The sequence below is a fragment of the Raphanus sativus genome, unplaced genomic scaffold (assembly GCF_000801105.2).
Source record: "Raphanus sativus cultivar WK10039 unplaced genomic scaffold, ASM80110v3 Scaffold0756, whole genome shotgun sequence".
In the NCBI taxonomy this organism is placed as follows: Eukaryota; Viridiplantae; Streptophyta; class Magnoliopsida; order Brassicales; family Brassicaceae; genus Raphanus; species Raphanus sativus.
In genome coordinates this window covers 6,888-22,612 of record NW_026616072.1, presented here as the reverse complement: position 1 = coordinate 22,612, position 15,725 = coordinate 6,888, and the positions used below count along the sequence as shown (strand labels likewise).

At 41.5% G+C, this 15,725-nt stretch overlaps 1 protein-coding gene across 1 annotated transcript; it reads left to right on the top strand.

Moving 5' to 3' along the window:
• Positions 1–1,370: 1,370 nt before the first annotated feature.
• On the top strand, positions 1,371–12,954 carry LOC130503003 (uncharacterized). Its single transcript, XM_056997676.1, has 8 exons — positions 1,371–1,659; positions 1,726–2,796; positions 3,070–3,324; positions 3,766–4,193; positions 11,206–11,418; positions 11,548–12,319; positions 12,473–12,598; positions 12,656–12,954. Exons 1-8 carry the CDS (start codon positions 1,371–1,373, stop codon positions 12,952–12,954), a joined length of 3,453 nt encoding a protein of 1,150 aa, XP_056853656.1.
• The last annotated feature ends 2,771 nt before the right edge of the window (positions 12,955–15,725 follow it).

The following is a 15,725-nucleotide window of genomic DNA, read 5'->3' as shown; positions in this document are numbered from 1 at the left end:
AACATAAGCCGCGTGTTTGAGTTGAAGAGAGCCATTAATTCCATGAAGCAAGATGGAGGGGAGCTCACCAAACACATGGGGAAGTTTGGATCTTTATGGTCCGAGCTTGAAAGCTTGAGACCCAACCCCACTGACATGTCGGCTCTCATGGAGAGAAGAGAACAAGATCAGGTGTTTGGGCTATTGATGACACTTGATCCTTGCTACAAAGATGTCATCAAGCATATCTTAAGGTCGCCTACTCTCCCAAGCATGGAGGAAGTGTGTGCACAACTTCAGAAAGAGGAGGGATGATGTGATCTTGACAAGCAATGGAACTAAAGATATGGAACAGCTTGAACCAGAGCTTAAGGAAGTTGAAGAAAGAACCATGGAGCAGCTTGAACCTAAGGAAACAAATGGCAAGGACTTAGAAGTACCAGTTGGTCCAATGACTAGATCCAAGCAAGCCAGATTCAATCAAGCTTTCCATAAACTCTTATACACTATCCAGGGTAGTCTAGAGTGTGCTTATCCAACTACTCTGGTTGTGATTCAAGCCGTCTAAGACATTCATCAAGAGAGGTGTTGTGACTTGCACTCTTTTCCTTGGTTTGGTTTTGTCCCATTGGGTTTTCCAAACAAGGTTTTTAATGAGGCTTGGACACAACACTTATACGATAGCCTCTTGATGAAACCATGCCATTTCTCTTATTTTCTAGTCTATTTTCGAATTTAAAACTTGGTCTTTATTTATGTTTTCAAGGGAGCCTTTGTTTTAAGTATTTTGTATGTTTCCAAGAAGCTGTGCATGTACAGACTTCTTGCCTATATATTATGGACGAAAATCATGAATAAAATCATCAAACACTTTCTATTAAAAATTCTCTCTGAATCTTGTTTGATCAAAGCTTGTCTAAGTGTTACTCGGATCCTTGATCCTTACCTTGCAAGCAAACCTTTGATAGTCCAAGAGTCATTCCGCAACTCTTTGAAGTATCACTCAATCCAAATCTTGTTTGATCATCACAATCCATTGGAGAGTAGTCAGGGACGTGATCCTCACACCTAGGATCGTATCAAGTGGTATCAGAGCAGATCTCCATCAAAAGGTTGTGTTTTTCCAGTTCTGCAACTTTTAGACTTTTTATATTCTGTTCTCAGATCTGTTCTAAAGTCTAGATCTTGTTAGAATCATGTTTGTTAATGTCAGATCTGTCTAGAACAAGTGTTGAACTTGCTAAATAATCTGATTAAAATTTCGAAATTGTTAAGAAAAGAATTAGGGTTCTTCAAAGTTTTTGAATCTGTCTCAGTTTCTGTGTTTTCTGTTATTTTCTGTTTCTATGATCTCTTTTACTGGTTTTGTGCTTTAAAATTCAACAGGAACCATGGGAGACGAGGACAATAGGAATAATGGAATGGATCCACTGTTACTTGATGCTTTGACTGCACGCATGACTACTTTGATGGATCAGAGACTAGAGCACTTCAGGGCTGAGGTTGTGCACTCAGATCGTGAGAGACCTAGAAGGACTTCAGATCGATCTGCTACAGAAAGTTACTATAGCCATTCAAACCGATCCATTGGTACCAGAAGAAGGAGGCGTGACCAGGAAGAAAGGCCAAAAACCAGTGATCTTCTTGGTGGTTTGAAACTGAAAATTCCTGAGTTTAAAGGCACTGCTGATCCAGAAGAATACTTAGAGTGGGAAAAGAAGATTGAACTCGTGTTCAATTGCAGAGACTACACTGCAGAGTATAAAATGAAACTTGCCCCTACTGAGTTCAAGGAGTATGCTTTAAGTTGGTGGGATAACTTGGTTACAGCAAGAAGAAGAGCTGGAGATTTTCCTGTTGAAACCTGGAACCAGATGAAGGTAATCATGAGGAAGAGATTTGTACCGAGCCACTACCACAGAGAGTTGCACTTCAAGCTCAGAACACTGTCTCAAGGAAGTAGATCAGTTGAGGAATATTATAAGGAAATGGAAACCCTTATGCTGAGAGCTGATATACAAGAAGACAGAGAAGCAACAATGGCCAGATTCATGGGTGGTTTAAACAGAGACATCATGGACAGACTTGAAGTTCATCAGTATGTTGAGATGGAAGAGCTTCTGCACAAGGCAATTATGTTTGAACAGCAGTTGAAAAGAAGAAGTTATAAGTCTAGCTATGGAGCCATCAAACCACACTACCAGAAGGACGAAAAGACCAGAGAATCCAGACCATTCTCCAAGCCTAAAGTGGAGGAACAAAGTGTTAAAGGAAAGGAAGTAGCCACTGCATCCAAATCCAGAGACATACAGTGCTACAAGTGTAAAGGATATGGACACTATGCCAGTACCTGCTCCAACAAAAGGGTAATACTCATCAGAGAAAATGGTGACATTGAATCTGAGGAAGAGGTATCTGAGTCTGAAGAAGAAAGGGTGGAAATGCCAACTCGTGGAGAGTTACTTGTTACTAGAAGAACACTGAATCTTCAAGCCAAGACCGATGGAGATGAGCAGAGAGAGAATCTGTTTCACACTCGCTGTATGGTTCACGGGAAGGTTTGCAGCTTGATTATAGATGGAGGAAGTTGTACCAATGTTGCAAGTGAAACCATGGTGGAGAAACTTGGTCTGAAGGTCATAAAAAGACCAACAACTTACAAGTTACAATGGCTTAATGATGAAGGAGAGCTAGAGGTGAAGCATCAAGTTAAGGTACCATTGTCTATTGGGAAGTATGAGGAAGAGATACTGTGTGATGTCTTACCAATGGATGCTGGACACATATTGCTTGGAAGACCTTGGCAATCCGACAGAAGAACACTTCATGATGGGTTCACAAACAGATACTCGTTTGAGTACAAAGGAAAGAAGACTGTTTTGGTTCCTTTGACACCGCAAGAAGTTCATCTAGATCAGATAGCCTTGAAGAAGAACAAAGCGACCTCAGAATCTAAGAAAAAGCAGCAGGCTAATATATTGCTTCAACCAAAGGGAAGTTCTTTACCTCACTTGCTGATTGTTTTTAAAGAATGTTTAAACATAACAAAGCCAGTGCAGGATCTTCCTAGCAAGATACAATTTCTTTTGCAGGAATTCGAAGATGTTTTTCCAGAAGAAGCTCCACAAGAACTGCCACCTATCAGAGGAATAGAGCATCAAATCGATTTTATTCCAGGAGCTTCTCTTCCAAACAAACCAGCCTATAGAACCAACCCTCTGGAGACCAAGGAACTACAACAACAAGTCACTGAGCTTATGGAGAAGGGTCATATTCGTGAGAGCATGAGCCCATGTGCAGTTCCAGTCTTGCTTGTGCCAAAGAAAGATGGTAGCTGGAGAATGTGTGTCGATTGCAGAGCCATCAACAATATCACTGTAAAGTATCGATATCCCATTCCTAGATTAGATGATATGCTTGATGAGTTGCATGGTTCTAGCATCTTTTCTAAGGTTGATTTGAAAAGTGGATATCACCAAATTAGAATGAAAAAGGGTGATGAGTGGAAAACTGCATTTAAAACGAAGCAGGGGCTATACGAATGGTTAGTGATGCCATTTGGGCTGACTAATGCGCCTAGTACTTTCATGAGGTTAATGAACCATGTTCTTAGATCATTTATAGGTCATTTTGTTGTGGTTTACTTTGATGATATTTTGATCTACAGCAAGAACTTGGATGAGCATGTTGAGCATCTTAGAAAGGTTCTAGAAGTGCTTAGAAAGGAATCCTTGTTTGCTAATTTAAAGAAATGTACTTTTGGAGCAGATAACCTTGTCTTTTTAGGTTTTGTTGTGAGTGCAGATGGAATCAAGGTTGATGAAGAAAAGATCAAAGCTATCAAGGAATGGCCAAGCCCAAAAACAGTTGGTGAAGTGAGAAGCTTCCATGGTCTAGCCGGATTCTACAGAAAATTTGTCAAGGATTTTAGTACTGTGGCTGCACCACTGACTGAAGTAATCAAGAAAAACGTTGGGTTCAAGTGGGAACAATTCCAAGAAGAAGCATTCCAAGCCTTGAAAGAGAAACTCACCAATTCACCAGTTCTTTCTCTCCCTGACTTTTCTAAAACATTTGAAATAGAATGTGATGCATCTGGTGTTGGTGTAGGTGCTGTACTTATGCAGGAAAAGAAACCTATAGCTTTCTTTAGTGAAAAGCTTGGAGGGGCTACTCTGAACTATCCAACGTATGACAAAGAGCTCTATGCGCTTGTGATATAAGACTCGGATGGAGCCTTTGGAAGGTGGTGGAGATGGATCCTCAAGCTGGCTTTCACGCACTCTCTTGAGAACAAAGGATGGTTGAAGGTGATGGCACTTGACTAGATGGATCAAGTGGTATGGGATCTAACAAGCTGGCTTTAACGCACTCTCTTGTTGGACCGGTTGATGAGGTTGATGATGGAATGAGGAAAACCACAAGGATGATGGGAGATCCTTGATACAGTTCGAACTCTTGCTGCTTGAATCACACAAGGAGGAAGAGAGTTGGCGGCTTGCTTAGGGGGCAAACTGACTCATATATTGATTAGGTAAAAAGTTGTCTACAAAGCTGCGTGTGGGACTTTATTAATAGTCCATCAGCTGTGACCTAAACGGTCGACTCAAAGAAAGCAAAGACTCAAAACAACAAGACTTGTGTAGCAAAAGAAACAAAAACAGCAAAACAACTAACTATGCCCCGTTTAACTATAAAAGGAAAGTGCATAAAAATAAAAGACAAAGAGACCTAGACTAGTCTTGGTCTCGAACCTTGGCTGCTGCTGAGATGGGAGAGTTCTAGGAACCACTAGACTGACCCATCTTACCTGCACAAATCATAAATAATGAAAACACTTCCCTTGGTTCATGGTGGAACTCCTTTGTGGTATTCTTGAAGTTGAGCACGCTTGGTTCATTCTTGAAAGATGTCTTGTCTTGCTCTTCTCCTTCAAGCTCTTCTTCATTCTTCTCTTTATTATCTTCAGCTTCAATCTTGTTGGTTTCTTCAAGGAAGGATTCTTCTTCAGCTTCAGTTCCTGCCAAGTAAACATTTGAATCATCACCAATCAAATAAGCTGACTTACCTTGAGTGATATTGAGTTGCGCAAAGGCATTGCTCAAGTCTTCACTTGTCGTGTTGATATGTCCTCTCTTGGGTGGATCAGCTAGAATTATAGGTGGTGGCTCAGCTAGGCTATCTAAGATAGCTTGGACCGCAAGTGCAAAGCCTTGGTTAAGCCTTCTTTGCTTAGATCGAGTCATGGGTCCTTCAGATGCCTTGGGAATGGTTATGGTGTCTTGGTTGTGGTCGATGACCTCATCATTCCCTCCCCCTTCAGAAGGTTTTGACCTCAAAACTGAATCATCTGCAAGATAAGGGGTTAAATCCGCCACATTAAAAGTATGAGAAATGTTAAACTCATCAGGCAATTCCAAAAGGTAAGCATTGTCATTGATCTTTTCTAGCACACGGAATGGACCATCTCCCCTAGGAGCTAGCTTAGAACTCCTTTTCTGTGGGAACCTCTCCTGCCTCATGTGGATCCACACCCACTCTCCTGGTTCAAAGATCATGGGCTTGCGCCTCTTGTCAGCATTCCTCTTGTACTCCTCAGTTTTCTTGATGACATTTTCCTTAGCTTGCTGGTGTATCTTCTTGATTGCCTCTCCTCTCTTTAAACCATCCTGATTAATTTGCTCAACTTGTGGTATTGGCTTAAGATCCAAAGGGGTTAGTGGATTAAATCCATAAACAACTTCAAAAGGAGACATCTTAGTAGCAGAATGTGTAGCATGGTTATAAGCAAATTCAATCAATGGAAGACAATCTAACCAAGTACTTAAGTTGCGACCAAGAGTAACTCTAAGTAAAGTAGATAGGGTTCGGTTTACCACTTCAGTTTGTCCATCCGTTTGAGGATGACAAGTTGTTGAGAAGAGTAGCTTGGTTCCTAGCTTCTTCCACAAGGTTCTCCAGAAATGACTCAAGAACTTGGTATCTCTATCAGATACAATGGTCCTTGGTATCCCATGTAAGCGCACCACTTCTTTAAAGAACAAGTCTGCGGTTTGAGATGCATCATTGGACTTGTCACATGGTATGAAGTGAGCCATCTTTGAGAACCGGTCCACCACCACAAAGATTGAATCCTTGTGCCTTATCTTGGGCAAACCTAAAACAAAATCCATAGAAATATCCTCCCAAGGAGCATTAGGAATTGGTAAAGGTAAGTATAAACCGTGAGGATGTGACCTGGACTTGGCTTTGTGGCAAGGAACACATCTTGCACAATGTCTCTCAACGTCTCTCTTGAGATGTGGCCAGAAGAAGTGATCAGTAACAATAGCCCAAGTCTTGTCTACTCCAAAATGACCCATAAGACCTCCACCGTGTGCTTCTTGAAGTATAAGGTCTCTCATGGAACTTTGGGGAATACACAACCGCTTATCCCTAAATAGAAACCCTTCATGCAAGTGATAAGATTGGAAAGCTCCTTTCCCACATGATTGGAAGGCTTCTTTCAGCTCCGGATCATCTTTGTATAGCTCCTTGATGTGCTCAAATCCTAGTACCTTAGCATCCATGGTAGTGATCAAAGCATGTCTTCTTGATAAGGCATCAGCTACCACATTTTCCTTTCCCTTCTTGTACTTGATTACATATGGAAAGGTCTCAATAAACTCCAACCACTTAGCATGCCTTCTCTTAAGTGAAGTCTGGCCCCTTAAGTGCTTGAGGGTTTCATGATCAGTATGGATAATGAACTCCTTGGACCTTAGGTAGTGTTGCCAAGTTTCCAAAGCTCTAACCAATGCATATAACTCCTTGTCATACGTAGGGTAGTTGAGGGTTGCTCCACTTAGTTTCTCACTGAAGAAGGCTACTGGTTTCTTCCTCTGATGTAGCACGGCTCCTATACCCACTCCTGATGCATCACACTCTACTTCAAACATCTCGTCAAAGTCAGGTAGAGCTAGCACTGGTGCGTGAGTTAGCTTGTACTTCAAGGCATTGAAAGCAGCTTCTTGTAGCTCTCCCCATGAGAAAGCAACATTCTTCTTGATCACAGCAGTCAATGGAGCAGCTATGGTGCTGAAATCTCTAACAAAGCGCCTGTAGAAACTAGCCAAACCATGGAAACTCCTAACATGTGCAATGGATGTTGGAAGGGGCCACTCTTGTATGGCTTTGATCTTCTCTTCATCCACTTGTAGTCCCTGTTTACTCACTACAAAGCCTAAGAAAACAAGCTGGTCAGTACAAAAGGTGCACTTCTTTAGGTTGGCATATAAACCTTCCTTCCGAAGTGTAAGCAACACAAGTTCTAGATGTTCTAGATGTTCATCTAAGCTCTTCGAGTAAATAAGTATATCATCAAAATAGACAACAACAAATTTACTTATGAATGATCTAAGAACCTGGTTCATGAGCCTCATGAAAGTGCTTGGTGCATTGGTTAGTCCAAAGGGCATAACCAACCACTCATATAGACCTTGCTTGGTCTTGAAGGCAGTCTTCCACTCATCTCCTTCACGCATCCTTACTTGATGGTAACCACTTCTTAAATCTATCTTGGAAAAGATAGTTGCTCCACTAAGCTCATCAAGCATGTCATCTAGGCGTGGGATTGGGTGTCGGTATTTGATGGTGATGTTGTTGATGGCACGGCAATCTACACACATCCTCCATGATCCATCCTTCTTGGGAACTAGAAGAACTGGTACTGCACATGGGCTTAGACTCTCTCGGATGTACCCTTTGTTCATCAAGTCTTGAACTTGTTTCTCTAGCTCCTTGGTCTCCTCCGGATTCATTCTGTATGCTGGTTTGTTTGGCAAAGCTGAACCTGGCACGAGATCAATCTGGTGCTCAATCCCTCTGATTGGAGGTAATCCAGCTGGGATCTCTTCAGGGAACAAGTCTTGAAACTTGTCTAGCACGGCTTGAGCTGGTTTAGGAACTGGTTGCACTTCTGAGCTTCCTGTACTTAAACATTCCTTTAAAACCATTAGTAGTACAGTGCCTTGAGCACTCAAGGTCTTTAAAACAGCACCAGGAGAAATCATAAGGTTAGTTTTACTTACCTGGTCTTCCTTGTTCATCTTAGCTTGTAACTCATGCACCTCAGGTGGGCTCAAAGGAGCTAAGTTGTACTTACGGTCCTTGAACTCGAAAGAGTAGTAGTTAGTGCGTCCATTGTGGAAGGTGGCTCTATCAAATTGCCAAGGTCTCCCCAGCAGGATGTGTCCCGCTTGCATTGGTACCACATCACACACTACTTCATCTTGGTACTTACCAATACTAAAAGATATCTTTGCTTGCTCAGTGACCTTCAGCTCAGTCTTGTTATCTAACCATTGCAACCTATAGGGCCGAGGGTGCTTGGTTGTCTCAAGACCTAACCTGTCCACCATATACTTGCTTGCCACGTTAGTACAAGATCCTCCATCTATAACCAAGTTACATACCTTAGCCTTGATGGTGCAGCGAGTGTGGAAGAGGTTCTCTCTTTGAGCTTTCTCTTTAGGATTGGTCATTGTACTTAGTACTCTCCGAGTGACCAACAACTCTCCAGTATCCGGATACTCTACTTCTTCTCCAGAGTCCATTGCTTCCATTTCAGCTTCATCTTGAGACTCATAGTCTCCATTGGTGGTGATAGTCATGACTCGTTGGTTTGGACACTCCCTAGCCATGTGACCTCGTCCCTGACATCTAAAACAAGTAACATCTCTAGCTCTTTGATTGTTAGTACCTTTGTTTTGATCTTGTCTAGGACCCTTGTTTGAATCATCACCCTTACTCTTGAACCGAGAATCAATCTCTACAGCTTTACCTTTGTCATTCGGTTTGTTGACATTAGAAGTCCAAGGTTGTGAGTTTCTAGACCTACTAGTAGCGGTCTTACGCTTGATTTGCTTCTCAACCTGCACAGCTAAGTGCATTAGTTCATGTAAACCACTATATTGAGCTCTTTCTACCTTCCTGGAGATACGCTCTTGAAGTCCATCAATGAATTGAGTCATCAAAGCTTCCTCAGATTCTTCTAACTCCAGTGAGTTCATCAGCTTCTCAAACTCTTCAAAGTATTCTTCTACTGACCTATTACCTTGAGACAACTTGCGAAAACGTTTTTGTAAGTCTCTATGATAATAATCAGGGACATATCTTAACCTTAGGAGATACTTCATGTCAGCCCAAGTTGTGACAGCTCCAAAGCGGTTCCTTCTCCTCTCAGCTACATTCCTGTCCCACCAAGCAAGTGCATTCTCGGTGAGTTGAGCAGCGGCTAGGGCAACCTTCTTGTGTTCTCCATAACCATAACAATCGAAGATGTACTCTAAGCGCTTCTCCCAGTCCATGTAAGCTTCCGGATCAGATTTTCCTGTAAAAGTAGGAGGAACAATTTTAATATCTTTGTTGTGCTCTCTATGATGAGCTTCTCTAGCTCGGTTGTGTCTAAGTGGATCCTGTCTCCTAGGATTGCGGTTCTGGAGGGGATCATCATCATCAAGACTCGGCATGCTCTCATCATCTTCATGCTCTCCATCCTCATCTTCAGGGAGGGGGTTTTGATTGCGGCGCGGACCTCTCCTTGGAGGTTGCTCCAACCGGTTCAAACGAGTGTTGATCTGCTGACCAAGCTCTCCTACAACAGCCCTCATCTCTTCTCTCATGGCAGCCATGATCTGCTCCATGGTTGGAGGGTTAGCCCCATTGTTGGCGTTCTCATCACCCATGTTTTGTTTGGTTCCTTGCTAGCCACTCAACAAAAACAACAAGATATCAAGCACCAACGGTAACCTTAAGTTTTAAATTTGAAACTTCGAAACAAACAAAATAAAAGGAAAATCTTTTGGGTTTTTGAAATTTTTTTTTTTTAATCAAAAAGGAAAGACAATACTCGACTGATCTAAAAAGGAAACGAAAATTAAACTAGAAACTTGCGTGATAAACAATAAGGAAAGAACAAAATATTTTTGGGTTTTCGAATTTTTTTATGAATCAAAGATGGATGCAACAAGAACAAGTAAAATTTTTTTTTTATGGGGTTTTTGATTTATGGAAATAAGAACAACGAAACAATATAAAGCAACAAGGAGGTAAGAACAACCAAAGGATGGGATCCTTTGGCTCTGATACCAAAATGATATAAGACTCGGATGGAGCCTTTGGAAGGTGGTGGAGATGGATCCTCAAGCTGGCTTTCACGCACTCTCTTGAGAACAAAGGATGGTTGAAGGTGATGGCACTTGACTAGATGGATCAAGTGGTATGGGATCTAACAAGCTGGCTTTAACGCACTCTCTTGTTGGACCGGTTGATGAGGTTGATGATGGAATGAGGAACACCACAAGGATGATGGGAGATCCTTGATACAGTTCGAACTCTTGCTGCTTGAATCACACAAGGAGGAAGAGAGTTGGCGGCTTGCTTAGGGGGCAAACTGACTCATATATTGATTAGGTAAAAAGTTGTCTACAAAGCTGCGTGTGGGACTTTATTAATAGTCCATCAGCTGTGACCTAAACGGTCGACTCAAAGAAAGCAAAGACTCAAAACAACAAGACTTGTGTAGCAAAAGAAACAAAAACAGCAAAACAACTAACTATGCCCCGTTTAACTATAAAAGGAAAGTGCATAAAAATAAAAGACAAAGAGACCTAGACTAGTCTTGGTCTCGAACCTTGGCTGCTGCTGAGATGGGAGAGTTCTAGGAACCACTAGACTGACCCATCTTACCTGCACAAATCATAAATAATGAAAACACTTCCCTTGGTTCATGGTGGAACTCCTTTGTGGTATTCTTGAAGTTGAGCACGCTTGGTTCATTCTTGAAAGATGTCTTGTCTTGCTCTTCTCCTTCAAGCTCTTCTTCATTCTTCTCTTTATTATCTTCAGCTTCAATCTTGTTGGTTTCTTCAAGGAAGGATTCTTCTTCAGCTTCAGTTCCTGCCAAGTAAACATTTGAATCAGCACCAATCAAATAAGCTGACTTACCTTGAGTGATATTGAGTTGCGCAAAGGCATTGCTCAAGTCTTCACTTGTCGTGTTGATATGTCCTCTCTTGGGTGGATCAGCTAGAATTATAGGTGGTGGCTCAGCTAGGCTATCTAAGATAGCTTGGACCGCAAGTGCAAAGCCTTGGTTAAGCCTTCTTTGCTTAGATCGAGTCATGGGTCCTTCAGATGCCTTGGGAATGGTTATGGTGTCTTGGTTGTGGTCGATGACCTCATCAGCTTGTGAGGGCTTTGCAAACATGGCAACACTATCTCTGGCCTAAGGAGTTCGTCATCCACACTGATCATGAGTCTCTAAAGCATCTCAAGGGACAACAGAAACTGAACAAGAGACATGCTAGATGGATTGAATTCATTGAAACATTTCCTTATGTGATCAAATACAAGAAAGGTAAGGAAAACATAGTTGCTGATGCACTATCTCGAAGGTATGTTCTCTTGAACACTCTTGAAACGAAATTACTTGGATTTGAGCATATCAAAACTTTATATGCCACTGATTCTGATTTTAAAGATATATATGCTTCTTGTGAGAAGTTTGGTCGTGGTAAATACTTCAAGAATGATGGTTTTCTCTTCTTTGAAAATAGACTATGTGTGCCTAACTCTTCTTTGAGAGATTTGTTTGTCAAGGAAGCTCACGCAGGTGGACTTGGAGGACATTTTGGCGTGGCTAAGACACTGAACGTAATGCATGATCACTTCTATTGGCCACACATGAGGAGAGATGTAGAAAAAGCTTGTGAAAGGTGTGTCACTTGCAAACAAGCTAAGTCCAAAGTCCAAAGCCACGGTCTGTATACTCCTTTACCCATTCCTTTGCATCCATGGCATGACATTTCAATGGATTTTGTTGTTGGATTACCTAGGACTAAGACTAGAAAGGATTCTGTGTTTGTAGTCGTTGATAGGTTTTCTAAAATGGCTCATTTTATTCCATGTCATAAGACTGATGATGCTGTGAATGTTGCTAATATGTTCTTTAAAGAAATTGTTAGACTTCATGGAATGCCTAGGACAATTGTTTCTGATAGAGACACCAAGTTTCTTAGCTTCTTTTGGAAAACCTTGTGGTCTAAGTTAGGAACTAAGCTGTGTTTCTCTACTACTTGTCATCCACAGTCTGATGGACAAACTGAAGTTGTCAATAGAACATTGTCTACCTTGCTGCGTGCATTGATTAAAAAGAACCTTAGGACTTGGGAAGAATGTTTGCCTCATGTAGAATTTGCTTATAATCATGCTAGGCATTCTGCATCTAAGTTCTCTCCATTTGAAATTGTCTATGGTTTCAATCCTTTATCACCTTTGGATCTAATGCCTTTACCTTTGAGTGAAAGAGTTAGCTTGGATGGACAAAAGAAAGCTGAACTTGTTAAGCAGATACATGAGAAGGCCCGGATCAATATAGAAAACAAGACCAAGCTGTACGCTAAGCAAGCTAACAAAGGAAGAAAAGAGATGATCTTTGAAGAAGGAGACTTAGTTTGGATACACCTGAGGAAGGACAGATTTCCTAACGAAAGAAAATCCAAACTCATGCCTAGACTAGATGGTCCTTTCAAAGTCATCAGGAAGATCAACAACAATGCCTATCAACTCGATCTCCAAGGTAAGTATAACGTGAGCTCAAGCTTCAATGTTACTGACCTAGTTCCTTATCATGCAGATGAAACGGATTTGAGGTCAAATCCTTCTCAAGTGGGAGAGGATGATGTGATCTTGACAAGCAATGGAACTAAAGATATGGAACAGCTTGAACCAGAGCTTAAGGAAGTTGAAGAAAGAACCATGGAGCAGCTTGAACCTAAGGAAACAAATGGCAAGGACTTAGAAGTACCAGTTGGTCCAATGACTAGATCCAAGCAAGCCAGATTCAATCAAGCTTTCCATAAACTCTTATACACTATCCAGGGCAGTCTAGAGTGTGCTTATCCAACTACTCTGGTTGTGATTCAAGCCGTCTAAGACATTCATCAAGAGAGGTGTTGTGACTTGCACTCTTTTCCTTGGTTTGGTTTTGTCCCATTGGGTTTTCCAAACAAGGTTTTTAATGAGGCTTGGACACAACACTTATACGATAGCCTCTTGATGAAACCATGCCATTTCTCTTATTTTCTAGTCTATTTTCGAATTTAAAACTTGGTCTTTATTTATGTTTTCAAGGGAGCCTTTGTTTTAAGTATTTTGTATGTTTCCAAGAAGCTGTGCATGTACAGACTTCTTGCCTATATATTATGGACGAAAATCATGAATAAAATCATCAAACACTTTCTATTAAAAATTCTCTCTGAATCTTGTTTGATCAAAGCTTGTCTAAGTGTTACTCGGATCCTTGATCCTTACCTTGCAAGCAAACCTTTGATAGTCCAAGAGTCATTCCGCAACTCTTTGAAGTATCACTCAATCCAAATCTTGTTTGATCATCACAATTCATTGGAGAGTAGTCAGGGACGTGATCCTCACACCTAGGATCGTATCAAGGGATCTCTTGGTCTCTTTGGAGGAAAGGGTGATCTTACCATGGCTCATCAGGCCGAGGAGATGCAAGCCAACAAGGCTGCATATAATGGCAAGAAGTATGAGAAGTATGAGGGGAACTGTGAGCATTGCAAGAAGTCGGGTCACAAGAAGAATCAGTGTTGGTTACTCCACCCCCACCTGAAGCCGAGCAAGTTCAACAAAGATAGAGAAGCCAAGGCAAACCTTTCTACTGAAGCATCTGGTGCTAGTTCATTTGGGGTTGGTCCAACTGTGAATGTGGGTGAAAGTGAAGGAAGAGCTATGGCTTCTCATCAGCTAAGTGGCAAGGGATTGGACCAGGAGTTGATCACTAAGGCTGACATTGCATCACTCATCCGAGCCCTCAAGGAGTCTGGTAACAAAAATAACCATACTCTTGGTTACTCTTATGCTGCTCATACATTGCCTATTACAATGCCTGATGTCTCTGATAAGATATTAGGACTGCTAGGAAGCATCTTGAAAGGAAATGAATCATCTAGGACTAATGTTGCTAGAAATGTGCATAAACCATTGATCATTGATTCTGGTGCATCTCATCACATGATTAGTGATGTTAAGTTGATAAAAGACATTGAACCTGCTCATGGCCATGTTATGATTGCCAATGGTGATCGGATCCCTATTAGAGGCATTGGCAAACTGAAACTGTTTAGTAAGGATTCTAAAGCATTTTTCATGCCTGAGTTCACTTCAAATCTTTTATCTGTGAAAAGATGCACTAATGATCTTCAATGCAATGTTATCTTTAGTCCTAACGATGTGAAGTTTCAGGATATTAAAAGCAGTAAGTTGATTGGGCAAGGAGCTACCAAAGGAGACCTTTATATGCTGGAAGACCTTGATCCCATTTCTAGTTCTTTTGTTTCTTTTAATTATGTTTCTTCCCTCAGTAAGGATGCATTGTGGCATGCTAGACTTGGTCATCCTCATGATAGGGCTTTAAGCATTATGTTACCAGGTGTCATGTTTAAGAATAAGGAGTGTGAGGCATGTATTTTGGGTAAACATTGTAAGACTGTGTTTCAAAGATCTTCTACTATCTATGAAAGTTGTTTTGATTTGATTCACTCTGATGTTTGGACTGCTCCTTGTTTCTCTCGTGATGGTTATAGATATTATGTCACCTTCATTGATGAAAAATCCAAATACACCTGGTTAACACTCATTAAATCAAAGGATAGGGTTCTTGATGCTTTTAAAAATTTTCAAAGCTATGTAACTAACCATTATCATGCCAAGATTAAGATTTTCAGGTGTGATAATGGTGGAGAGTATACAAGCCATGCATTTCGAGATCACCTAGCTCATCATGGGATATTACACCAAACTAGCTGCCCTTATACACCACAACAGAATGGTGTAGCTGAAAGGAAGAACAGGCACCTCATGGAGGTGGCTCGGTCACTAATGTTCCACAAGAGTGTTCCAAAGAGGTATTGGAGTGATGCTGTTATATCTGCTTGTTATCTGATCAACAGGATGCCAACCAGAATACTTCAAGATCAATCTCCTTTTGAGGTTCTCAACAAGAGTAAACCAAGCCTGGATCATCTGAGGACATTTGGGTGTGTGTGCTATGTACTGGTACCCGGGGAGCTAAGAAACAAACTAGAACCTAGGAGCACCAAGGCTATGCTTATTGGTTACTCAACTAGTCAGAAAGGATACAAATGCTTTGATCCTGATGCTAGAAGAGTCTTGGTGTCTCGGGATGTCAAGTTTATGGAGGAGCAAGGGTATTATGATGGGAAGAATTGGGAAGAACTAGAGGATCTATCCCAACCATCAGACAGAGCTGCTAGCTTGAGAAACATTTTTGAGGGTCTTGGCATTGGAGTATCCCAGGATCAGAGTAGGCAACAAGAACCTACACCAGTTACTGCTGAAGAACCATCCCACTTTGATCATGAGGGGGGAAGTGAATCAGAAGCAAGAAGTCAAGAAGATCAAGGCATTGGTGCTGAAGGTCTAGAAGAATAAAGCTCTGATTCTCCTGACCAAAGTGGAGAGGATTCAGCAAGAAGAGATCAGGAAGCTGGAGAACCAGTTCAGATACAAGAAGAAGAAGCCAGTGAGGAACAAGTAGCAGTTCCTTTGAGAAGAAGCACACGGGTGAGAAGAGATGCTTCCAACTGGGTAAACACAAGAGTGTACTACAATGCCCAGGCTGTGGAGCATCCCTCTCAAGCTGTGTGTTCTTTTGCTGAGTTCCC

What these genes read in the sequence shown, in the direction of transcription:
- LOC130503003 (XM_056997676.1), top strand. Translation starts at nt 1,371, where the DNA reads ATGGGAGACGAGGACAATAGGAATAATGGAATGGATCCACTGTTACTT. An exon ending in GAAAATTCCTGAGTTTAAAG is followed by an intron (nt 1,660 to 1,725) that starts GCACTGCTGATC and finishes TCAATTGCAGAG; the next exon opens with ACTACACTGCAGAGTATAAA. An exon ending in AGATGGTAGCTGGAGAATGT is followed by an intron (nt 3,325 to 3,765) that starts GTGTCGATTGCA and finishes TTGTCTTTTTAG; the next exon opens with GTTTTGTTGTGAGTGCAGAT.